Genomic DNA, 27,645 nt, shown 5'->3' with positions numbered 1-27,645 from the left:
TGTCCGTGAGAACATATGCTAGTACGTCAGAGCACTCTGCCAGGGATGTTATCTGGTCCAGCAGCCTTATGTGGATTGACTCTACATAGGATTTTCCTCAAGTTGGTTGCGGTAAGGCACAGCACCTGGTCATTGGGAGGGAGAATGGTCTTCCTTGCTGTTGCATCATTTCATGCCCTCAAACCCAAGCATAAAGGTCGTTCAGCTCATCCGGGAGGGAGGTATCACCAGCACAAGCAGGCGATGCTGTTCTGCGGTTGGTAATGGCCTAGATGCCCTTCCACGTGCTCCGCGTATTGCCGCTGTCCTGAAAGTGGCTGTGTATTCTCTGCGTGTGTGTACTCTTTGCCTCTTTGATGGCCTGGGTCTGGTCAGCCCTCGCTGTTGTTAGAGCCGCCTTGTCATCTGCTCTGAAGGTGGAATCACGGGTCCTCAGCAGCGCACACACCTTTGGGGTCATCCACGGCTTCTGGTTTGGGGGAGAAGTGATGGGCCTGGACACAGCAATGTCATCAATACACTTATTAATGTAGCAAATCACCGACACCATGTGCTCCTCTAAGTTGATGGAATGGCCATCAGTTGTCATGCGCCAGTCAGTGCGCTCAAAACAATCTTGAGGAGCAGAAATGGCTCCTGCTGGTCAGGTTTTCACCTGCTCCAGAACTGGTTTGACACATTTGACAAACAGTCTGTATGCTGGGATTAGTATCACAGAGATGTGGCCTGAGCAGCCGAGGTGAGGCCGGGGCTCTGCCCTGTATGCGTTGGGGATGTTTGTGTAAACCAGATCCACGTGTTCTCCCCTCTCGTCACAAAGTCCACATGCTGATGGAACTTAGGGAGCACAGTCTTGAGATTCGTGTGGTTGAAATCTCCAGCAACAATAAACAGTCCACCAGGATGTGTGTTCTGCAGTCTGCTAATAGCTCCATACAGTTCACAGAGTGCGTCCTTAGCATTAGCACTGAGAGGAATCCGCCCCCCGCTCCCCTTCCCCCCCCCACCCCCAATATAAGGACGACAGTGAATTCCCATGCAAATAAAATGGTCTGCATCTAACAGTCACAAACTCCATCAGTGATGAGCAGTGACTGGAGACTAGCATGGAGTCTTTGCACTATTTTGTATTGATGTAGACGCACAGACCCCCACCTCGAGCCTTATTGCACAGAGCTGCATTTCTGTTGGCGTGAAACAAGGCGAGCCTGTCTAGCTGCATGGCAGTGTCTAGAACCCTGTCACTGAGCCATGTTTCCATGAAAACAAGGACGCAGCACTCTCTGAACTCACACTGAGACACCTGTCACTGTCAGATGCAGTTCAGTTTGTTGTCCAGGAAGCAGACATTGGAGAGCAGAATGAATGGGAGAGCTGGCTGGATCGCGTTTGTTTTTAGCATGTCATGAATTCCTGTGCGCCTACCCTGCTTCCACCTCCTCACACCACTTCTGATGACTCAACAGCTGGCTAATAGCACCAGGAGAGGCCGAGGACTGAAGGCCTGCTCTCTACATCACGCCGAGAACTCCTCCACGCTTACCGCACTTCCGCTTCCTCGCACACCGCTTCTGATGTCTCAATACCCGGATACCGGCATCAGGCGAGGCTGAGGACTGGAGGCCTGGTCCCCGCAGCAAGCTGAGGGCGTGCAACTCCTTCAGCAGCTCTTCATCCAGGTACGTTTTCAGCTGGTTCCTGTACTGTAGCAGTGTTTGCAAACACCGCATTTCCTGTTCCTCCTGGAATTTAGTCGTCTTTGGTCAGGAGAGATCACTGCGAGCTGCCCCCGTGCCACTATTTGGATTGGGTGGGCTGTCAGTTATAGAATCATGAAGGTGGGGCAGTGAAGCAGATGGACATTCAGTAACTGGCAAACCTTTAATCCTGAAACAATATCTTCAGATTTTCTCATGCAGTGGTTTAGATGTTGAGTAAACAGGTGAGTGATTCAAAGGCTGACAGGTACTGAGGCAATCAAACAACAGATATGTAATCAGGTTGTAGAAAATATTTGATATCTAAAGCCTGGATGCAGGGTAGAATTGCCAAGAATAGACTCTGTTTTATCTATTAGACTCTCTTATTCCCTGCACAACCTTAAAGCTCCATATTTCTGAGTACCATCAACCCTTCCTTTCCTGCCACCCATAACTGTCCGTAATCTTGAGAAAACATACCAGGACTCTTTTCTCTGTTTGCTCCAACACCTACAAACACTAATACTACAATTATATCTACCTTACCATACTTTCATTCAGACTATCGTTGTGAATATCGAGTTCAATATCCTTTAAGAATATAACTTTTAGTTTTAGGAATTAATGCCTTAAATTTAGAAAATATGGACATCTCCCTGAGAAAGTAAACACGCTGAAGTAAATGCAGTTCAAACAAGCCTGGAGATAATTGCAATTAGCAATTAACCTAGATTTAGCTTAGAAGGTCAGAGCTGGCAGTGAGAAAAGAAAACTTCAACAATGGGTGACCAATTTCAGGACCACTTGGTAGAGGCCATTCTGTCTTTCATTATCTCCATAAAAGAAGATAAAAGTGAGAAAGTTTGGGAAGGAGACTTGCAGAAATCTGCAATAGCTTGCAGATGTTCATATACATTGCAGAATTGAAAAGCCTGAAGGGAAAATATTCATTTTCATTTAATCTCTGAGATCAGTTTAGGATATCTGGTCAGCATAAACCGAAGGGTCTGTTTCTATGCTGTATAACTCTATGACTCTATGATTATGAATCTAACAATAGTCTATGGTGAAATAGGTGATGACAGGGAAATCCCAAGTGTATGAATGAAAAAGATCAAATGGTGTAGAAGGAAGATGGTAACGAACAATGCCTGGAAGTATAGCACTGCTGTGAATCTGTCCAGATATGGATTTATTAAATGACAAAAATACATTCATACCTTAAGCTGGGGAATCTAAAATACTGCCATCATTGTCTACATTGTTACTTCTTGCACAATATCTATTAGGATACAAATAGCTCTGACTGGAACTGCTCAGCCATGAGTTAGATTTAGCACCATATATAAAACTATCAAGAAAACCATTACTTGCTCCTCGATTTAAATACCTTAAGGTAGAGATTTCACTCTTTATGTTAGTAGAAAACCAACACATTTCAGAAGGTTAGACCTAAACAAGGAAAAGGATTGGGGCATTTTAACATTAAATGAGTTGTAACAAAACCATTTACATTATTCAATTCCACAACTAATTGTGCTGGAATAACACTTGAATCACTGAATCATGCTTCATCCACTAAAATGGTCCCCTAACCCCACCTTACCACCATTACCACAGCCATGGACAGTTTTAACTCATTATTATGGTTAGGAAGGCTTTTAATGTGGTACTAATTTTATTAGATGAACAAACATTACCACACACTTTTTAATATTTTTGTTACATTAAAAACAAATCAATCTACGAAGAAAGTGAATGTTCTACATCATTGAAAATGGCAAATGTTGCATTTCTCCTTCAAGTAGTTTCAGTGATTTAAAAACAAATTACTCACAGCTGGGCACTGATATTAAAATTGCTTTTTTTGATAAATATTTTCAGTTGTATTAATAAAAGTAAATGTGGTTAAATTGGTCTTAAATGCATTTATGAATATACTTTCATGAAAGGGAGACGAACAATTATGTTGCGTTGGCTGACTACACTGGTTCATAGAAGCCTTTCGGCAGATTTTCACCGTATACCATCGAGGAACTCAAATGAAAGTCAAAAGCTTAGTTCGTGTGGAGTACAGTCACGCAGCTGTTCTTTTTCACTAGTTCGCTAACTAATAGCCAGAGGGTGGACTTGCCATCCAGTGAAGGAAGCTGGACAGATCTTGAAGCTACAAGTCCAACAAAAGGATCCCCCAGCTGGGACACGCTGGAGAACTCTTTTTTTCAGGTAAATGAGGGATGGGGTGCCTTAAGGTAGAGATGTTGCTCCTTCCAACTTTTTAAAATATGAAATAAAAGTCTCTTAGATATAGCTGGACTATCAATATAGAATGGGAACCCCTTCAAATGGCTGCCTATTGCTGTTGTTAAAGCTCAGGATCAGGGAGAGCCTTCAAGCCTGCTTGGAGTATGGGATTTCCAGTCCATCAACCAGAAGACCATCATACATACAGGTACTGAGTTGTTTACCAGTGTTTCCAGGGATCTAGAGGTCATCTGGTAAATTACAGTCACGCTTAGAACACAGGTCTTAATAGGCGAGTAGCTCGCTGAATTAGTTTCCACTGTTTGCAGATGGGCTGCCCTGTTGCTACCATATATTCTCCATAGAACTATTCTGGAGCGTGATTAAAAAAACATAAGAACATAAGAAATAGGACTAGAGTTGGTCATTCAGCCCCTCAAGCCAGAAATGCCATTCCACAAGATCATGGCTGATCTGCCTCAGACCTCAACTCTTCTTTGATGTCAGAATCATAGAATCCCTACAGTGTGGAAACAGGCCCTTCAGCCCAACAAGTGCACACCGACCCTCCGAAGAGTAACCCACCCAGAGCCATTCCCTGCCACTCTAATTTTTTTTTATCCCTAACTAATGCACCTAACCCTGAACACTGTGGGCAATTTATCTAATGCACACATCTTTGGATTGTGGGAGGAAACCAGAACACTTGGGGGAAACCCACACAGGAATGGGGAGAACATGCAAACTCCACACAGACAGTCACCCTGAGATGGAAGTTGAACCTGGGTCCCTGGCGCTGTGAGGCAACATTGCTAACCACTGAGCCACCACGCCGTCCTGTGGGTTTTGTCTGGGTTTCCACCTCTGGGTCAGCTTCTCTTAGCTCTCAATTCCTCATATTTCAAAAATCTACCTATCTCCTCTATAAGTATTTTCAATGATCTACCCTCCACAACTCTCTGGGATACAGAATTCCATACATTCACTACCTCCAAGAGAAGCAATTCCTTTGCATCTGAGTTTTGAATAAGAGTCCCCATATTCTGCAACTATGTCCATCCTTGTGAAGCATCTTTTCAACATCCTAGCCTGTCATATCCCCACATCATTTAAATGTTTCAAAAAGATCACTCCACATTTTTCTAAATTCAAATGAATGTAGGCCTAACCTGTTTAGCTATTCTTGGTAAGTTAATCCCATTCATACTGGAATCAGTCTAGTAAATCTCTTTTGAACAGCTGCCAATGCCAATATGTCCTTTCTTAAATACGGGACCAAAACTATACACAGTACTCCAGTTGCAGCCTCTCAAGGACCTTGGACAGCTGTAACATGACTTGCCTTTTTTAAAAATTCTAAACCTGTCATAATAAATGTCAAAATTGCCTTCTTGATTACTTACTGCACCTGCATGCTAAACTTTCTATGTTTTATGAAGAAGAACTCCCAGCTCTCTCTGTACTACATTTTTGGAGTCTGTCTCCATTTTATGAATAAGCTGCCTTTGATTTTATCGACCAACATGCACAATCCCACACTTTCCTACATTAAACTCCATCATTCACTCACCTATCTATCCCCTCGCGGATTCCTTATATCATCATTACTTGTCCACCCACATATCAACGCAGAATTATCAACAATTTTGGATTTATTACAACCAGCTTGGTCCAGCAGGAAGCACAGGGCTATTAATATTATACCGCTGTGTGGAATGATGCTATGTCAATGTCACACCAGCACGAAGTGGCAGCATTTCATGTGGAAAATGCATCACACGTGCTTCATACAAATGAACGTGTCTGAAAGTCAAAGTAGAACAGTTTTGAGTGGAGTGAATGAGTATTGTAGTTAAGTGTCACCACCAACATCAGTCAAGGGTCCAATACCAATCCAAGGGACTGGCCATGGTCCTGGGGATTCATTTTCTTGCAGTGCAGTGTTTGGGCTAGGGTTAATCCTACAAGTCAACCAGTTCAAGGATTTCCAGTAGGTCGGTTGGGATACTGTATCACTCTTTCTTGCAATGAGACAAAGGGAGAGTTGAAAATGCTGGAAAAGGGTGAAAGAGCAATCAGTGAGATTCCGAAGAGATAGTGAGGTGTTCCTAGTAAGTGAATAGGAAGTGCAAAGAGCAGAAAGTGTTAATTGTTTGGGAGGGTGATGTTGGTATGGGTGTTGAGTGGACATGATGCATGGAAATGTAGGAGTGTTGCAGCTCCTAAGCCTTAGTAAGATGTGTGTGCAGTAACAAAGTTAGAGTGACGGATGGCCCACATAGAGTGTGAATTAGAGGAAAGGAGTCTTTGACACTTAGCCTAACAAAACACAGGAGTTCCCAGACTTTCTCCCTGCAGTGCCGGCCATCCCATTTTATTTGGGACACAGCATTGACCCAGGGTTGCAACGTGTCAGTGACATGGTGGTCAGCTAGAAAGATGACTGCCCTCCTCTCTACCATCCCAACCACATAGACATCCAGCTTCCTGTTTACAAAGTGGAGAGCTAGCTTTGCTTTCTTCTGGGTCATGTTCTAAATGTATATGTTTGAATGCTACAGTGTGGCAGATCATTCCTGGCCTTCAGTGTCAGAAGTAGTATGTCTTTCAATATGGTATCAGAAGTTTGAAGGTCGTAAGGTCCCAGCAATGGCAAGCACCTCTGCCTCTCCAGTTACACAGATCCCAAGAAAGGTTTACAACAGTTTGAATGCATAATTAATGGCATGAAGAGTGAAAGATTGGATGATAAAAGTTGCTCTGTTTCAGACCAAGCACAATGAATTTCACTTGACAAGACATTAGAACTGAAGATGTCCCAATATCTCTTTATGAAGGTATGCTATCAATACCCTCTGAAAACCATGACATCAGTACACTGTGCTATCTTCAAAGATCAATACACATGAAGTCTGAGCTCCCTCTATCCCTGCTCACTCTTTAGAACTGTTAGTAAGTCTATATTGTCTCACCCAATCTTTCTAACAAAATACATCACTTCTCGCTTCTCTGTATTGAATTCCATCAGCCACCTACCTGTCTGTCTAATCTGCAAGCCTATCTGCAATTGCAGGTAATGTGTACCATCAAATGTATAGTAAATGCTTAAATATTTGTACAAAGATTTCTGCTCCACTTAATAAATATATGGTACCTTACTGTACATAACGCACTAGAGGACCAATAAAAATGAAGGAATGATGGGGTTAGGATGAGAACTTCCATGCAATTGCTTTCTCTGCTACTTAAAATAAGGATAAGTATTTGAGATATAAAACATTATAAGAATAAATAGGAAATGTCGAACAAGGAGAAATTTATTAGAATTCATGTGAAACACTGATACAACAAATGCAAGCAAAGCATCTTCATATATAGAAATGCAGAAGGTCACAATCTTAGAAAGTTTAGATATTTAAAGCAGATACATATTTTTTAAGGAAAATGTTTTCATGTCCTGATTATGGCTTGTCCTGAAGCATGTAATACGAGTATTTACAGTTTCTAAAATGAACTTCAAAACTGTTCAATAACAAGCATTTTCAAAATACAACAAAATAGAATCTTCAATAGCTGCTGAAAAATGACTATTGGTGTTTAACTTACCCTCCATTAAATCTCAAATTGAACATGGTTCAGCAATCCAACAAAATAATAATAAAATATGTGTGTGATGGAGCAAATAAATTTTGAACAGTGGCCATTTTAAATTGTTATGTCTCTTCTGAAAATGACATAATAAAAAAAAAGGAAAGCAACTCCAAGTGATTAAGAAAATATTAGATTTATATCCTTCATTTGAACATTTAATTCTGGGCCAGTTCCCATCATGAAATGTGGGCAAGACAAGGAGAATAACTGTCTGGAGAAGGTGGTAGGAGACCTATCCTAGTTTCTGTTCATCTTACTTTTGTCTATCAAGATAAAGAGTTTCCCAGAGGTGATTAAGAGAAGCAAAAGCAAATATTTCTGCAGATTGTAAACAGCTTTTAACAGCCTGAATGTGGTTTTTTTTTTCCCTTTTCAGCCAAAAGACAAAAGCAATGTTGTGGATATGCAGAAAATTATCTGAGGCAAAACCTGGCTTGAGATTCTTAAATATATCCATGGACTGCTGCTCCAATTGCTTATGCCCGAAACATGAATTCTCCTGCTCCTTGGATGCTGCCTGACCTGCTGTGCTTTTCCAGCACCATCCTCTCGACTCTGATTTCCAGTATCTGCAGTCCTCACTTTCTGTCACTCAAATAAGGTCACAATCGACAGACTGCCCTCTTCCCCTTTAATCAGATTATAGTGAGTCTCACCAAAGAGGGTAAGCTTCCAAATGAAGTCAGAAACCAAATATGTAGAGGTGTGTCCTTGCCTCTATACAACCTCTTTTAAATACCCCATTTAGTGGTTGGGAATGGTGTGAAGACTGGAGGGTGGAGGTGCAAGGAAAAAAATGGAAATTCATACAGTGTATGATCATGGTAGCTTCCAGATTAATGGTACATACCTTTGTGATCAGCTGCTGGTAAATGCACATCATTGGCTCATTAAGAGTCAAAAAACAATAGATCCTATTGGTTAATAAGTGGCAGCAAATGGCACTCCACTCTTAGAGAAAGCCGGTAATCTGTACAAATCCTGCTGCCCTATTTTATTTCTTCCTGATATTTCCTGCAGCAAACATGGAAACAGTCACAGCTTATGCAAACATGAACTGCACCGCAGCTAATGCTACTGATATAGTGCCTAGAAACTTGGAATAAGAGGTACACAGTCAGCCATTTAAGGCTATGGTGAAACTGACAGAGAAGGGTAGCTTATGGCTTTCACAGGTGGTTGTTGGTTTCACTGCAGAATGCAAGAGAATCCTATCTCATATAAGGGATCTTTATACAATAATCTGCTAAATTACCACAGGTTTGTTGTCTTGAGACATTTCGTTGATGTGATTTTGTCTTCCATATAATACTTTATCTGATGCAGAACTGCTCATGTCATCCCTCATAACTTAAGAAACTGGGCCTGGATATCATGGTATTGAACAATCCAATAGAAATTTACTATTGCTCACAGCAATATGCAAATATTACATTCACAGGCAAATACAAGAGTCTGGGCTGGTATTAAGCTAATTCATTACATCTGAGTCGCATACTCTCACAAGCATGTAATGCTTCAAGTGATCCAGGCTAAGATGTTTCAATCAACCTAACCAGACATATTTTGGCACACCATCGGGTCAGGTGGGCCTTGAACCTGGACCTTCTGAACCATAAGGATTCTACTCCCTGAGACCTTTATTATAGCATGTGACCTGTGAGTATAAAGTGTTAATATCTTGAGCATGTCTCTTAAAGCTATGCTGACATGCTGACTGTGAGACATAATAAATGCACTTTTAAGGATCTTTTTGACAAAGCTTCCATCAATTTTCTGTTGTTTCACTGGCAGCTGTTTCTTCCTCTTCTTATCAAACTGGAATTCTCTGACAGGAAAATCCAGAGCAACTGTAAAGTCAAATACCCCTTCATGGCTCTAGGCTTATTAAAGGGAATTAAAAGGATCAAAACAAAGAAGTCACCCACAAAACAAATAAGGACATATTAGGACATATGGGAAAATACCCTACGTTTTGATATTTAAGGTGGATCTCAATGGAAAATAAACTTCAGCAAAACAATTCTAAAATAAAAGTTTCAAATGAGCAAATGTCAATGCTGATGGAAAACAAAGGAACAGATACACAGCTGATGGGTGTAGTGGTGAAGAAAGCTCGACAGTTCTGCCATATCCTGAAAAACTCACTGAAGGAAGAGGCTCCACAAATATCCCCATTCTCAATAATGAAGGACCCAAGCACATCAGTGCAAAAAATAAAGCTGAACCATTTGCAATCATCTCCAGCCAAATGTACTGAGTGGATGGTCCACCTTGGCCTCCTCCAGATGTTCCCAACATCACAGGTGCCAGTCTTTAACCAATTCAATTCACTTCACATGATATCAAGAAATTACTAGAGGCACTGGATACCACAAAGGTTTTGACCCTGACAGCATTCTAACAATAGTATCAGTGTCAGGCAATGACAATCTTCAACAAGAGATAATCTTAGCTATGCCCCTGAACAACCAACATTTGCTGACTTCTTCACTACCAACATTCTGGGGTTTACCACATCCATGAACATTTACATGCTGCCCCACTGATATTCATTATCAGTGTGTACCATCTACAAGATACACTGCGGACATTCACCGAGCCTCCTTCAATACATAGGAATGCGATCACTTACAAGATCCCTTTGAAGCCATTCACCATTCTGATTTGGGAATATAATTGCTGTTCCTTAAATGCACTGGTTCAAAATCCTGGAACTCGATCCCTAATAGCACTGTCTACCTACAGCACATGGACTGCAGTAGTTCAAGAAGACAGCTCACCACCACCTTCACAAGAGCAACTGGAGTTGTTCCAAGAATGCTAGCTCAGCCAGTGACGCCTACATTCCTTAAAAGAATTAAAACGCACATATAATTACAAATAGAATAGAATAGCCTTTAGTGTCACATAAACTCAAAGAACAGAGTGAAAGGTTTATATGTTACCAATTACAGCACTGACTTAGATACTAATGTACCTAGCTTGTTTAGTTACAAGATTTAAACAATATAGAAATAAAATGTCCAGCATCACAGAAATAACTTTCAGTCCGCACTGGACACTGGCTCCACTGAGGGAGGACAATGAAGTTTGATTGAGGCTTTCAGCAGCTGTAAAGATAAGGGTATACTTGGAGAGTTGGCAAAACATGTGTCAATATTTAAGGAGGATCTTCATGGAAAAGCGAGGTGAATAGGTTTAGCAGGGGAAGTAGATCAGGTCAGCAGAGAAGGAATCTGAGGAGGGGGTAATGGAGTGAATGTAGACAGAACCACCCCAGACAGTCAAATACGACACCACAATTTACAGCACAATTTTTAGCTTCACACAGTTTCCTAGGAGAGAGATGGATTCATTTAGCAAGTGGAGTATTTTATGAGGAGTAAGGTCTTTAATTGATGGGCACAATGTCGGGTTTTTTTGCAAGTGTGGGCACGGCATTTTCAATAATACTAACCCCTCAACATCTTCCTCAATTGCCATCACTAGTGGTTGAAGATCCAATTAGACTGCTATGTGTTGTTTGCTGGCAGGCTTCCCAGCCTATCAGAAGTCTAGCCAATGAAGTCTCGCCCCCATCTGAAGCAGCCAGCTAATCAGAGACTAGTAGCCACTGGAAGCTCGGGTGTATAGGATCAATTTGTGCAGTCAAGAAGCCCCACACAAGCAAAAAAACTGAGTGCTTCTTTCGAGGAGTTTGGAGGTGGAGGAACATGTGGGTTGCAAACTTGGCGTGGGGGCAAGTGGTGGTTAAGCCGTTTAGAGACGAAGGAGAGAGGTGACATTTCAATGGCCTCATTCATTGCTCCGATTTTCCCCAGTTCAGGCATCCGACAACCCCTGTCAGGCCACCCTTGGTACCCTGGTAAAAACAATGACTGCAGATGCTGGAAACCAGATTCTGGATTAGTGGTGCTGGAAGAGCACAGCAGTTCAGGCAGCATCCAAGGAGCAGCGAAATCGACGTTTCGGGCAAAGGCCCTTCATCAGGAGGGCCTTTGCCCGAAACGTTGATTTCGAAGCTCCTTGGATGCTGCCTGAACTGCTGTGCTCTTCCAGCACCACTAATCCAGACCCTTGTTACCCTGTCAGGAAAGTAAAAATGTTTTATTCACCTATCGGGAAGGCAGGTAACCAGAGAGCGTTTGAGGCCCTTAACTAGTCATAGAGTCACAGAAACAGACCCTTCGGTCCAACCAGTCCATCCCGAACATAATTTCAAAGTAAACTAGTCCCTCTTGCCTGTTCTTGGCCCAGATCCCTCCTAATCTTTTCTATTCATCTATATATCCGAATGTCTTCAAACATTATAGAAGAACCCACATCCATCACACTCTCAGGATGTTCATTCCATGTGTGAACCACTTATATATATTTTTAAAGCTCTCTCCCCTCACTTTGAAAATGTTCCCTCTAGTCTTGACATCCCCAATCCTAAGGAAAAGACAGCTACCATTAACTCTATTTGTACCTCATTATTTTAAAAGCTTCACAACCTCCTATGCTCCAGTGAAAAAAGTCCCAGCCTATCCAGTCCTTCTTTTTAACTCAAACCTTCCATACCCAGCAACATCTCTTCTGAACTCTCTCTAGTTTAACAATACCCTTCCTATAACTGGGTGACCAGAACTGGACAAAGTAATCTAGAAGAGACCTCTCCAATGATCTGTACAACCTCAACATGACTTCCCAACTCCTATACTCAAAGGACTGAGCAATGAAGGCAAGTGTGCCAAAAGCCTTTTAAATCATCCTGTCTGTATGTGTCACAAACATCAAAGAATCACATACCTGCACCCTTAGGTTCCTTTGTCCTACAGCATTATCAAAGGGCCTAACATTAATTATGTCAGCTCTACCCTTGTTTATTGTACCAAAATGCATTTATCCAGATTGAACTCCAACTGCTATTACTCAGGCCATTGACCCATCTGATCAAGATCCTTTTGTAATCTTAGAAAACCTTCTTCACGGTCTATAATGCCACCAATTTCGGTGTCGTCCCCAAACTTACTAACCATGCCTTCTATATTCTCATCTCATTTATATAATGACAAACAAAAGAGAGCCCAGAAGCCTCCAGTCCGAAAAGCAACTCTCCACCATTACTCTCTGTCTCCTGCCTTTAAAGCAATTATGCATCCAATTGGCAAGCTCACCCTGAATCCTATGTGAACTAACCTTACTAATTAATAAACCATGCAGAACCTTGTCACTGGCTTAACTAAAATCAAAATAAACAATGTCTAATGTTCTGCAATCATCAATCTTTTTGGTAACTTCCTCAAAAACACAATCAAGTTTAATTTACCTCACACAAAACCATGCTGATTATTTTTAGTCAATTTTTGCCTCTCTAACTCTCCATAAATCTAATCTTTTATAATCACCTCCACCATCTTCCCACAATCGAAGTCAGACTCACAGGTCTATAGTTCCCTGGTTTCTTCTTACAGCATTTCTTAAGCAGAGGTACAACATTAGCTAACTTCCAGTCATCAGGCACCTCACTCGTACTTACAGGTGATGCAAATATTTCTGCAAGGGGTCTCCTAATTTCCTCTCTTACTTCCCACAATGTTCTGGGCTACTTTAGATCAGGTCCCAGAGAATTATCTACATCCATATGCTCTAGGCCCTCCTTTATAAAGATCTGATCAATATGCCTTTGGTGAGATTTGTGGAAGGCAAGAAGTCTGTCAAGGCCTGACTTGATGTCAGGAGCAACTCGCTGCCCTTTTTATGCATTAACCAAGTGATGAGGTAAGTTTCACACTAAGCAATGGTAAATTGTCAATTAAAGAGAATTATAGCTTATTAAACATTTTATTCATGCCACAATTCAGCTCATCAATATTCAGTTTTCCATATTACAAAAAGCTCTGAACAAGCTAGATACAGAGAATTCTTGGCATGGAAGTCAGAGTTACCTGGTGACTTCAGCCCATCTCTTGCTTCAAAGGACCTCCATGTTGGACACTGAGCAACATCTCAAGATGTGCTCCGTGGACATTGACTGGACACACACCACACCCACAGAAATTTTCATCCAATATGTGCCCCTATGAACCTTCCCAGCATATCTCTGATATACTTATAGGACACTTCTGCACTTTGATGCTCTACCTCAAGCTGCACTGGCAACTATTTTTTATAAAGTTGCAGCAAGGACAATGTGCAGTCAGGGACATGCACCCAGCTCATGGATTGGACCAGGTTGCATCTCCAACCTGTAGCTTGCTGTCATGACTCACTCACTCACTCTGAGCATACCTGACTGTAACAGCAATCTTGCCTTGCATTGTCTTGTAATTTTGTGCTTTGTCCTCTCAGCCAGAAATATGAAGCTCACATTATCTCTATCTTGCCTTGCTATTTAATACAAATACAAAAGCAGGAAAACTGTCATGATTGTCACCAGGCCTCAATCAGTTCAAGGAGAATAACTTTCACCCAGGGGATGTAGCAAAATGATCAAAGGTCATCTCTAAAACCAATCCCAGGGTCTGGTCACAGTCAGTCAGAGTCAGATACTCTCTACATAAGGGGAGAGGAATTGAATACCAGGCAAGCCACCTTCTGTCTTGATTCTTTTTGAGCTGTTTTCATACCTGGAATGTGGGGCAGGTATTCCTGGAGATAAAAGCAGGAGGCACAGCTCTTAGGGAGATCTCCCAGGAAAAGGAGTAGGCAGCTCAGAGGGCATGCAGGGTACTGCTGCTGAGGAATCAGTGGGTGACAGGGTGTGAGAAAAAAACATTACAGACAACATTTAGAGTATTAGAACATGAGCCTTGATGAAATGTGGATACAGTAGCAGAGACAGAGTGAGTGTGATGTATCAGAGAGAAAAGTGTGGCGCTCACACTGGCAGAGCAGAGAGGTCATTGACCTTCTTCCTACATTGCCGTCATTACTCCAGGTGACTGTGACTGTACTGGCCTGGGTGGCAACCTTGAACTAGGCTGGCATGATCTGGTGTCTTGACCTCCCCTGCTGGTCTTGGAGGCAACTGGATGTTGGCCCAAATACCATGCAATTCAACAGGACCTCTCAGTCTCTGCCTGCAAAATGGGACACCAATTTCCCCTTGTCTTACATGCCTGGGGTGAATGTCTAGGAACTAACCAGGGTGCAGCTCCAGACCGACAATGTTTGTCTGGTTGCACTACACACTTTTAAAGATGGCATTTGCATCAGGGATGATGAGGGTAATTGTGATGAGTGCTGAGTTATTGCAGGAATGGCACATGTCATGATGTGGCAGGGACTTATTGAAAATTTACCCTAGGGATAGGGGAGACATTTAGTAGTTAGGCTTGGTAAGACACAGCAAGAAAAAATGCCAGGCGTCATTTCGATAAACCCTCAAAAATTGTTCGACACACCTCAGGCTTAACCAAGAAGAAATAGATTCAGCCCCCATAGTTAATGCACAGTAAACTGGGAAACCAGACAAACCAAACTTTAAGTTGTCAAAATCGAAGAATTGCAATCTATACTGGGCTATTATTTTAACTTGCAGGATTGCATCATCAAAATCTCACGGAGTTTATACAGTGACTCCATTGCTTTCAACTCAGATGGAATGGAGACATGAAACAGGAATTGTAAATAAATATTTCCACAGGTTTTGGGGATTTTCTAAACAAAGCCTACTGAGAAAGTAAATTGTACTGGAGGGAGACATGATTCAGATCTTGAAAAATTGAAAGGCATAGATGCAAGCCAGAGCTCAAGAGAAAGTTACATCCAGCTGTCATGATTCAGTAGCCAGAAGCATAAGGAAGATAAAACAGAGTGTTCCTCTAGTTCAAAGATAATGCAAGGATAATAGTAAGTAACTACATTTCAAATAAAATATTCTTTTATCAGAGTGTCCATTATACAAAGGATTTCTTCCAACACAGAATTATCACAGGTTTAAATAGCTGTCTGGAATGATATCTGTATAAGGATGTGAGAATGATTTAATTACAAAAAAGGTGCCTATGCTCCGATAAGATTTAGGGGACATAGTAGTCTATTTGCTCTATCGAGCCAGCTCTGCCATTCAATAGGGTCATGGCTGATCTGACAATTCTTCTTTTTCCCCATAATGCTTGATTCCCTTACTTATTAAAAATCTAACTATTTCCTCCATAGCCAGGGTCAACCTAATGCATCTTCTCTGTATCCAATGCCACGACATCTTTCCTTTGAAAAGGGGATCTAAACTGTTCACAGCTATTGGTGTGCTCTGACTAGCCTTATTTTAGCAAGACATTCCTACTTTTACTCTGCATCACCTTTGAAATAAAAACCAACCTGCCATGTGCCTTCCCTATGACCTTCTGTACCATTGTTTTTGTAAATTATGAATGAGAAGCACCAAATCTCTCTCTGGTGCAGCTTTCTGCAGTCTTTCTCCATCTAAATCATCCTCAGTCCCACTATTCTTCCTACCAAAGTTGATAACCTAGTCCACATTGCATTCACTTCCCTCATCCAAGTCTATAAATATATATTGTAAATAACTGTGGTCCTAGCACAGATCTCTGTGATCCTCCACTACATACAGGATAGCACCAGAATAAAGTTGGTAATTGGAACATGTTTGCAAAGAAACAAGTTTATTTAGTGTTAGTTTACTACTTTAACAACCCTAATCAATATTTAAAGAACTGTAAACAAGCTGCACCACTCTCAGACTGTTTATTCATTCACAGTTTGTGGATGTCAATGGCAAGGTCAGCGCGTATTGCACATTTTTAATGCAAGGCACACCAATATTGCTGTAGTAACATATAGGCCAGCCAGATATGGGTAAAGACAGCAGACTGCCTTCCACAAAAAAACATATTTGGAGAAGTAACATTTGTTCAGTAGTTTTGTGGTGACTACTATCAATACAGAGATTTTAATACAGCTATATGTAACTGAATTTACATCCCTATTTTCTGTAAAGGGACTATGAACATATCTCTCAAGATCATTTGTGCTGGCTTCTATATTGTATTTCAGTAATATCACCAATATGCAGCAAACCTGCCTTAATTTAATTCAAATGTCATATACACTTGAAGCATGTGAATATTCCTGAAGCATCAGTTGCATCTTTGCAGCAACAATTGATTTCACCATATATTTGCTAAACAGTGCCAGACAGTCAATGTGTTCTTTAAACATAAAATAGTTGCATAAATAATTAACTAACAAATGAATTACAAGAATTACAATGTTTACTCACCTCCCCACCTCCAAGTCCTTTCATTTATATTTGTCAGTAGGTTAATCTGCATGAAATGTCTAGTTTTGTGTACAGCTTGTGGAATGACAATAGATAAAATTGATAACCCTCTTGGAAACAAAGTGACTCATTTGGGGTTAATACAGATTGCTTCAGTATATAAGAATCATGAATGATTGAAAACTGCAATGATCTGAACATTTACTTTTTAAAAAATCCTCACTTCTCACATTATGATAAAGGAAAACTCATTGATAAAGCAGCTGCAGATGGAGGGACCTAGGACACTACTTTAGAAATTTGTGCGGAGAAGTCCTGAGACTGAGGTGATTCACATCCAACAACTACAATTATACTTTGTTCTCATTATGACTCTTTACATGATAAGCTTACTCTGTGATGCCCAATGACTTCAATTTAAAGAGGGTTCCTTGATGCTACTATTGGTCAAATATATACTTGATATTACGGGCAGTCACTTTCAATGCATCTCTAGAATTCTTTAGATTCGTAGAGGTGGAGTCTCTAGTCGCATTAACAGAATTCAAACTGAGCACAGGAACACAGGAACAGGAGCAGGCCATTCAGCCCCTTGAGCCTGTTCCACCATTCAATAAGACCATGGTCAGAAGTCATATCACATGAGGTTAAAGTCCAAAAGGTTTATTTAAAATCACTAGCTTTCGGAGTGCTGATCCTTTGTCAGGTATAACCCCATATACCTGAATTTGGCCCATATCACTTAAAACCTTTGCTTAATGAAAAAAATCTATCTTACAGTTAAAATTAACAACTGATCCTGCAAACACTGCCATTTGTGGAAGACAGTTCCAAACATCTACGACCCTTTTTGTATAAAGTGCATTCTAACATCTCTTCTGTATGGCCTGGCTCTAATTCCCAGAAGTTGGACCCTTTTTCTAGAGTTTCCAACTGGTGTAAATAATTTATCTATTCTGTCTTTTCCTGTTAACATCTTGAAGACTTTGATCAGATCACCCTTTAATCTTCTAAATGCGAGAGAAAAGAGGCCTAATTTGCATAATCTGTCTTCATAACTTCACCACTGAAGTCCAGGTATCATTCTTGTAAACCTACACTGTACTTCCTCCGTTTCTGAGGTGTGGAGCCCAGATCTACTCTCAGTTCTTCAAATGGGGTCTCACCAGACTTTTGGACAGCTGCAGCATAACTTTTGCATCCTTGTACTTAATCCTTTAGATGTAAATGCCAGCATTCCATTAGCCTTCTGCATTATTTTCTGCAGTTGTTCATTACATTTAAAGATCTAGACATCTGAACAACCAAGTCTCTTTGGATATCTACTGTATTTTACTATATGTCATCTAGAAAGTACCCTGATCCATTCTTTTTCAGTTTTTGCTGAGGAACTGTCACCTGATAACACTGAATGGCACATTCCACCATTTTACGGATGATCCAGACCAGATTGATGGATTGACAATTGATGGAAGGGTTTGTCCTGTTTATTTGTAGACACAGCATATCTGGCTAATTTTCTGACATTCTGCAAAGTAAAATTGTTTTTTGGAAACCATCAAAATTTTGTTTGTGTTACGTTGCAGAAAGTAAACCAGTTTAAATATTAATATTGCAATGAAATTAAGGAGACTTTTAAATGTATCTTCTGTTTCATATACAAAAGGTTAACAATAAAGCAAAATAAATATCGAAACATTTTCCAAACATTGCAAAAACACTCAACTGATTTCTTGTGTAGGCTACCAATGTGGCTTTATTGTTTATGCCAAAATCTTAAATGTCATATGGAAGTGTTTAAAGTGAAGTGTCTCTTGTTTATATTGGGGTAAAGGTCCACATCATAAAACGGCTCATAATCTAGCACTAAATCATTTCTGCGCTTAGGGAACAGCATAAAAGACAGTTAGAGTAACAAATAGGACCAGCACAATGACATAGCAATGGATATCTTTGTACCATTTACATAATTTCAGAGGAGATTCACTTATAATTGATCAGAAACTGCTCACTAGTAATAATGAAGCTTGGTAAGAAAAAAGACTTTTAATTTCCTCTTACTGACAAAAAAAAGTTTTTAAGAGAAAGTAATAAATGAAGAATACAAGGAACACAGCTTAATTTGAAGCCCCTTCTAAACAATAATTTATATGAAATTATATTTATTCTTTTCAGCGATAGGAAGTAGTTCTTTAAAGTGATCAAATAAAATATATAATCAAATTGTATCACTTAAAAGCAAAACCAAATTACAGAATCTATCCAATACATAATGTTGTGAAAGTACATTATAACTCTCACCTATTTCACACTGCCCCTCCTTGATTTACGTGGATTATTGTTTATGCCAAACTGTCTACTCCAGAGCTATTGACAAGTTAATTCATCAAAACTATACATTTTGAGAGTTTTGCAGTTCACAACATGGCCACAACAGTTTCCATCCGGTAGACAGTATGCAAACTCCATTGCCACAGATGTATTGGGAAGGTGAACTTTCATGACCTGAGGTGGCATGGTGACTCAGTGGTTAGCACTGTTGCTTACAGTGGCAGGGACCCAGGTTCAATTCCAGCCTTGGGCAAAAGTCTGTGTGAAGTTTGCATGTTCTCCTTGCATCTGCATGGGTTTCCTCTGGGTGGTCTGCTTTACTACCACAATTCAAAGATGTGCAGGTTGGGTAAATTGGCCATGCTAAATTGCCCATCGTGTTCAGGGATGTGTAGGTTAGGTACATTAGTCAAGGGTAAATGGGTCTGGGTGGGTTATTCTTGAGAGAGTTGATGTGGACTTGTTGGGCGGAAGGGCCTGTTTCCACACTGTAGGGATTCTATGGTTTACATTGAATCTGTTTATCTCTCCATGGATGCTGTCAGATCTGCTGAGTATTTCCAAAAGTTTTTCTATGTCCCAAACAGGCCACTTCAGAGAGAGGAATAGAATTGGTGGTAAGGAAACAGATCAAGATGGGGCCCAAAGACAAAGATTTACACCTTGCCAACTAGAGGAAATTCATGCACAACAAAGACTGGATGTCAAACAGCCCAACAACAAATTTGGTGCATGGGACAAGAGAGATAGTAGAGGTGGAATTGTCATTGGAATCTCATGTCATGTCTTCATGTGATATTGGTAAAGGGGAACTGCAGGTGCAAAATAAGAAAAGACAAAAGATAGATTCTGGGGAAGCTCAAGAAGTAGCTATGGGAAAATGGGATGGTCAGCCACTGCAGGAAATTCTCTTGTTATGGCCAAACAATTGTTAGTGGAAGCAGGCAAGGACACGCCTACTGAATAGGAAGTGGAAGAAAGGCATAGGGACTGATGATGTGGTTAACTTAGTGAATAGTTTGTTCAGAATTTAATTGCAGCTAGAAGTCGCACAACACCAGGTTATAGTCCAACAGGTTTAATTGGAAGCACACTAGCTTTTGGAGCGACGCTCCTTCATCAGGTGATAGTGGAGGGCTCAATCCTAACACAGAATTTATAGCAAAAATTTACAGTGTGATGTAACTGAAATTTTACATTGAAAAATTGATTGTCTGTTAAGCCTTTCATCTGTTAGAATGCAGTGATAGTTTCACTTCTTTCATGTGTAAATCACAAAACCTAATTTTTTAAAAGTTGCATTATAAAAAAAAGGTTTTGTGATTTAGACATGAAAGAAGGAGCATCACTCCGAAAGCTAGTCTGCGTCCAATTAAACCTGCTGGACTATAGCCTGGTGTTGTGTGATTTTTAACTTTGTACACCCCAGTCCAACACCGGCATCTCCAAATCATAATTGCAGCTAGTATAGCAAGGACCATTAAGTATAGATAATCATGTCTAATTTTCACAACAAAAGTAAATAAAGAAAAATAGAAAGCATGCAGTGTGTAAAACAAGGTTTACTTTTAACTAAGGTCTGAAACACAAGGCAATTTGTTTCAGATTACTACAAATGATTTCATTCTTTACCTCATTTTAATTATTTTCAACCTAATTTTTTTCAATCTAAAAAGAGGCAGCACTGAATCACAAATGTAGAAATTTTAGACAATTTTCACTCTGCAAATCAATAAATGATGCCAGAATGGTTTCTCCAAAGCAAATCAATTTCCAGCTGACAATTAACCTTTCACAATATTGAGTTCCATCAACAAAAATGAAAGCCATAAGATAAGAAATTTTAAAACATGGACAAAAACAGCAACAATCTCCCCACACTAAAGGTTAATGAGATAAATAGCTGAAAAACTGGTGCCTCACCCTCTTGAACAGCTTGAAATGGATTGTTGGAATCAACAAATCTGACAGAGAATGTTATCTTTTCGTTTTGTAGTATTTCTTCATTCATGTTCATTTCAGCCACAGCTAATCGAAACATTTTGTCATCCTTTCTTGCAGATTCCTCAAAAATTGCACCTGAAGGAGGGAAAAATATTGATACAAGCCCATTTACTTGAGTGTACTTAGTCAATGAATCAAAATTATTTGTAAATTTGTTAATTAGCTGAATGTTATATGAACGCCATGAATTTGAAAAATGTAAAGAATTAACTGAATCAATAATCTTTAAGTATGGTGGCGGACTTGCATTCCTACACAACAAGCATTTATTTGCATATTAGTCACATTGACTTTTCTGTTATATTAATTAATTCAAGTGAAGTATTTCTTAAACAAAGTATGACTTGGAGGTGCTGGTGTTGGACTGGGATGGACAAAGTTAAAAATCACACAACACCAGGTTTATTTTGAAACACTGGCTTTTGAAGCACTGCTCATTCACCAGGTGGTTGTGGAGAATGAGACCATAATTTATAACCACAGTACAGTTTCATGGAGATGTAATTGTATATTAAACAATTTTAGATTCAGTCTTTCCTCTTTTAGAATGGGATGTGCTGATTTCTGTTCTTTGATATGTATGGCTAAAATAATACTAGTCTCACACTCCACTTTAATATAAGTCAAACTGATTCTATTTGTAAAGTAGTATTTACAGAGTCATACATGGATTCATGAAGTTTTAGAGCAAATTAAAATATTATTCAGCAAAAAACAAATTCACCCCAGAAACTTATATGTGTGCACGTGTAGGAGAGACGGAGTGAGTATGTGCATGTGAGTACGTGCGTGTGGGTGTGACTGCATGTGATAGAGTGTGTGTATACGTGTGTGTGAGTGTGATGAGGTGTATGCCTGTGAGAGGGTGCATGTGTGGTGTGAGTGTGGGGTATGTATGCATGTATGTGCGTATGACAGAGAGCTTGACTCAACATTGGGACATGGACAGACCTCACACTTTAATGTATTAGATTAGATTAGATTAGATTAGATTACTTACAGTGTGGAAACAGGCCCTTCGGCCCAACAAGTCCACACCGCCCCGCCGAAGCGTAACCCACCCATACCCCTACACCTACATCTACCCCTTACCTAACACTACGGGCAATTTAGCATGGCCAATTCACCTGACCTGCACATCTTTGGACTGTCTGTTGAGATAGCACCAATTATCAGAAAAGGCAGAGATAGATGAAAATGTAATTTAAAAGAAGTCCTGGGATTTACATATCAAAGAACAGAAACCAGCACATCCCATTCTAAAAGATTAAAGATTAAAATTGTTTAATGTATTATTACATCTCTTTGACACTGTACTGTGGCTATAAATTCTGTGTCTTATGGTCTTATTCTGTACAACCATTTGATGAAGGAGCAGTGCTTCAAAAGCTAGTGCTTCCATATAAACCTGTTGGGCCAAGACCTAAAAAAAAGTAGTCAAAGTTTTGACCAAGACATTCAACATAAAGCATAATAAGTTTATCAGAAATATGCAAAAGTTTAAGGCTTTCCACATTATTGGCACGAGAATCAAATTTGAATTTGCTTTTTGCAGTCAAGCTGAATAGCTAACTATTATGTACAAACATTATATTCATGCACTTAAGTGTGTGTTAACATCAGGTTATTAGATTGCAACAGTGGAGTATGCTTTCAGTAACGTATTATGTGATCCCAAGTAAGGTGGAGTGTGAAAGACCATTGTTCTTTTAGCCATACACCAATGAGGATCTTGTTAGCTTGTCTCCTAAAGGCATGCTGTCAAATTAACCATGAGATATACAACATTTTTCTAAAGATAACATACCTGAACATAAACAGACATGCACAGGTATGTGTTAGCAATTTACTAAGTATACAAACGGGAAAAACAAAGTTTATATGATTAATATTTCAAATTGTTATATTACACTTTGGAACTTTGATATTTTGATCTCCTGATCATACGCCTGTCTGAAGGATTACACTTTTTTTCTTGACTGCACTTGTTTGACAACTTTTTTTTTAGCTGCAAATTGTTGGGACTCAACATCACCACACCTACCACCTTCACAGTAAGTTTCCTCACAGTTCATGCACTATTGATATTGCCGTATTTTCTATTCCTTTGCAACGTATTACTTTACATGGTCAGTGAGGACTTTGTGTGACACTGGCTGTTTGTACATTCTAGAAACCTTTGCTGGTATCTCAGTATGTAAATCTTGATTTCTAATTCACACTTATTATCCAGTTTGCAGTTCAGTTGGATTTTGTTCAGTCAGCATATAAAATGTCCGAGAAGGAATTAGAGATTAAGGCCTGTAAAGCTATGGGGCAGAATGGTTTGGATTAGGTTACTGAACACAGCAGAATTGGCAGTTTGAGCTGTATTTGTTTTAATGCAAGGAATATGACAGGTAAAGCAGATGAACGCAAGAGCTTGAATTAATACATATAACTAATACATACAACTATGTTGTAACTAATACAGAGTCTTGGTGAAGAGAGGGACAAGGCTGATAGCTTAAACGTTCCAGGATTTGGATGTTTCAGATGAGATAGAGAGAGATGCAAAAGAGGTAGGGCAGTTGCGTAACTGCTAAAGGAAAATATCACAGCTGTATTGAAGGAGGACACTTTCGAGGGCTCATCCAGCGAGGCCATATAGATTGAGCTCAGGGAAAACAAAGATGCAATCACTTTGATGGGATTGTACTACAGGCCTCCCAAAAGCCAACCTGTGATAGAGGAACATATATGTGGACAGATTATGGAAAATCGTAAAACCAATAGGTTTGTTGTATTGGGTGATTTTGACTGGGACTTGCTTAGTGCCAGGGGCTTGGATGTGGGGTGGAGTTTGTTAGGTGTGTCCAAGATGGTTTAATGATATAATATGTGATTATTCCTACTATGGAGGGGCCACATTAGACCTGTTATTGGGGAATGAGCCCAGTCAGGTGACTGACATTTCAGTGGGAAGTCTTTTGAGAACAGTGACCATAATTCTGTAAATTTTAAGTTACTTATGTTAAGAATAAGCTAGTCTTCAGGTGAAAGTATTAAATTGGGGGAAGGCTAGCAACAATGATATTAGGCAGTAACTGGGGAATATAGATTGGGAGAGGCTGTTTGAGGTTAAATCTATCGGGGGAAATCAGCATGTTCCTCTGAAAACGAAGGATAAGAACGGCAAGATTCAAGAACCTCGGATGACAAGAGAACTTGAGACCTTAGTAAGAAAGAAGAAGGAGCCATACATAAAGTTTAGAAAACTAAAGACAAAGCCTTTGAAGAACACAAAGATAGCAGGAAAGAATCAAACAAGAAATTAGGAAGCCTAAAAGGCACCATGAAATGATAGACCAGATTAAGGAAAACCTAAGGCATTTTAGACATAAATAAGGAGCAAGAGGATAGATAGGGAAAGGATAGGTCCGCTCAGGAACAAAGGAAGGAATTTATGATTGGAACTGGTGGAAGTGGATGAGGTCTTTAACAAATACTGTGCATTGGTATTAACAAAGGAAAAGGACATGATGGACATTGAGTCTTGGGAGGGATGTGTTGATATTTTATGGCATGTCGGTATCAAAAAGGAAGAGGTATTGGATGCTTTGAAAAGCATCACTTTAGACTAGCCCCCAGGACCTGATGTGATCTATTCCACAATGCTGAGGGAGACAGTTGAGCAAATTGCTAGGGTATTTTACGAAATCTTTGGATCCTCTTTAGAGGTCCCAGAGTACTGGAGAATAGCCAGTGTTGTTCTTTTGTTTATGAGAGGCAACAGGGATACTCTGGGGAAATTACAGGCTGGTAAGCCTTACATCAGTGGTCAGGAAATTATTAGAGAAGTTTCTGCAGGATAGTATTTACTAGCACTTGGAAAAATGTGGACCTTTTACTGATAAGCATCAAAGCTTTATGCAGGGAAGGTTGGTTGTTGTCTCACAAACTTGGTCAAGTTTTTTGACAAAGTAACAAAGATGATTGATGAGGATAAGGTGGTAGATGTTGTCAATATGGACTTTGGCAATGCCTTAGTCAATGTCCTTCATGGCAGGCAGATTCAAAAAGTGAAGTTATATGGGACCTGCAGTTGAAAGAAAAACTGGCTAGGTTATAGAAAATTTAGTGTGATAGTGGAAGAGTGTTCAGTGATCTGTGACCAGTGGTGTTCCGCAGGGATCAGTGCTGGGACCCCTGTTGTTTGTAACATATCTAAATGACTTGGAGGAGAATGAAGGTAGCCTGATTGGTAAATTTGCAGATGACACAGAGACTGTGGATTGTGAAGAGGATTGCTAGAGGATACAACAGGATATAGATAGGCTAGAAACCTGGACAGAAAGATGCCAAATGGAGTTTAATCCAGACTATATGAGTAGATGTAATTTGGAAGGCTTAATGCAGGAGGGAAGTATACAGGAAATGGAAGAACCCTTAGTTATATCAACATACTGAGGTCTCAAGATGTAGAGGTCCACAGTTCCCTAAAAGAGTAGAGAAGGTGGTCGAGAAGGCATATAACATGCTTGCCTTTATCAGTTGTGGCAAGGAGTATAAAAATTGGCAGCTGTACAGCACTGTAGTTAGGTCACCTTTTGAATATAATGTAAATTCTGGTTGGCACACTACCAGAAGTACAAGGAGGCTTTGGAGAGGGTACAGAGATGGTTTACCAGGACACTGCCTGGTTTGGAAAGTAATAGTTATGAGAAGAGATTAGACAACCTTGGTTTGTTGCCACTTGAACATCAGAGGAAGGGGTCGATCCGTTAGAAGTTCTCAAAATTATGACAGGCATGAATAGAACAGATAGTCAGAGTCTTTTCTTTCCAGGATAAAAATGTCAATTACTAAGGAACCTGTAAGGGGGTAAGTTTAAATGAGATGTGAGAGGGAGTTTTTTTTTAGACAGAGAGTAGTAAGTGCCTGGAATGGACTGCCAAAGGAGGTGACGAAGGTGGATACAAAGCATAATTTAAGATGCAACTTGACAGATATATGAATAGGCAGGGCAAAGAGGGATAAGAACATGTAGGGATGAAAGGCTTTTAGTTTATAAAGGCATCATGTGTCGGCACAGTCTCAATGGGCCAAAGGGCCTGTTCCTTTGTTCTTTGTTTCACATGCTTGCTTTTCACATATCTCTTTCATTCTGCTCTGACTTTGGAGAAGAATACCCCATGTCTCAGAGGGTTAGGTCTTTTTTGCTGAGCAAGGTCATTACATTTGCCTTCCAAGTTGTGCTGAGGATGGTAATCCTTTTCAATTGGTGCTCTACAGCAATGCGCAATGTAATCTTAAAATCTTGCTTTGCTGCTCAATACATAATGAGCACAGATTCAACAGTACAGATCTCATATTCGGACAATTTATTTGAACATAGATAGTGGTGTAACAATGTGAAATTGCTCATTTCCCAAGTGTACGCATCTTGAAACAGTTTGTCAGAGTACTTGGGTCTATTGTCAGCCATTATCTCATCTGAAATACCATGTAAACTGTGAGTAGCATGAATCACTAATCACTAACAAAAGTCTCAAAGAAGGGTGACTCGACCCGAAATGTTAGTTTTGATTTCTTTCCACAGATTCTGCCAGACCTGCTGACATTTTCCAGCAAGTTCTGTTAATTATGTCAGAACTGGTCACATTTATTGTGTTGCTAGGTCATTAAATGATGCAAAACTTAGAAAACTAATCCATAATAAGGATATAATTTTCATTGTGCACTGTAACTAGGTCTGTTATTTTCATCCTAGGAGCGAATGGAATGCTGTTTGGATGTGGAGGCTCTCTCTGCTGCTAGGGTTGATACAATTGCCATTGTCTCACATGCAGCCACAAGGCATTGACGATTCTGATTTATCTCTGGCCAGTCTATGGATTTCTGTGCTTACTCTCTTGCACATTCAATATTTATGTGACCTGGTGCAGCATGAACATGATGTCTTCGGTAATGCTTTTGGTATTAGGGCTTATTTGTCCTTGAAAATGGCTTGCTATGATATACAGTACCACGTTCTTCTCTGCATAACCAAAACAATCTCATCTCCTCAGCTCCTTCTTTAACACTGTTAGCCCAATCCTTCAACTCTCACTGTTCACATTTCGTCAATTGCAAACGTTCACACTGGTCCTGGTCAAACTTTTAACAGATAAGCGAATGATTTCAACTTCATAGTCAAGGGCTTGAATATGTATATCCAGATGGATATCTCAGTCTTTGTTTAGGTTGGTTAATCAGCTCAGCATGTAAGAGATGAAATCATTCTCATACCTGGCCTATATTTCACTTCAGAGTTATCCTTTCGGAGCTTGACAAGGAAACACCGCAATCGAAGGTTTGCACGCATTAATCGTTGACAAAAGATCATTGAGTGCCTTATGATCTGTTTCAACAGAATGTTTCTTGAAATAAATAATTTTGAAACTGTATAATTCAATTACCAGTACTAATGTTTTATATTGGAATAGTTGGCTTGTGCAAATG

General features: G+C 40.0%; 1 protein-coding gene and 1 long non-coding RNA gene across 6 annotated transcripts in view; one reads left to right on the top strand and one right to left on the bottom strand.

The window, feature by feature from the left end:
• Positions 1 to 27,645, bottom strand: part of LOC140492110 (glutamate receptor ionotropic, delta-2-like) — a 546,695-nt gene that overhangs the window by 435,323 nt on the left and 83,727 nt on the right. For all 4 annotated transcript variants that reach the window (XM_072590871.1, XM_072590873.1, XM_072590872.1 and 1 more), the window contains exon 2: positions 21,082 to 21,237. In XM_072590871.1, the coding sequence (XP_072446972.1) occupies positions 21,082 to 21,237 (156 nt within the window). The remainder of the gene's footprint in view (positions 1 to 21,081; positions 21,238 to 27,645) is intronic.
• Positions 1,352 to 27,645, top strand: LOC140492111 (uncharacterized). 2 transcript variants are annotated; one of them, XR_011963496.1, is made up of 3 exons: positions 1,352 to 1,679; positions 3,803 to 3,926; positions 26,915 to 27,645. It is a non-coding gene; the product is annotated as an uncharacterized lncRNA (long non-coding RNA). The 2 variants fall into 2 exon arrangements; XR_011963495.1 differs by lacking the exon at positions 26,915 to 27,645 and adding an exon at positions 7,972 to 8,065.

Source organism: Chiloscyllium punctatum, chromosome 20 (genome assembly GCF_047496795.1).
Source record: "Chiloscyllium punctatum isolate Juve2018m chromosome 20, sChiPun1.3, whole genome shotgun sequence".
Lineage (NCBI taxonomy): Eukaryota > Metazoa > Chordata > Chondrichthyes > Orectolobiformes > Hemiscylliidae > Chiloscyllium > Chiloscyllium punctatum.
Note: the sequence above shows the minus strand (reverse complement) of the source record. Positions and strands in the feature narration are given on the sequence as shown.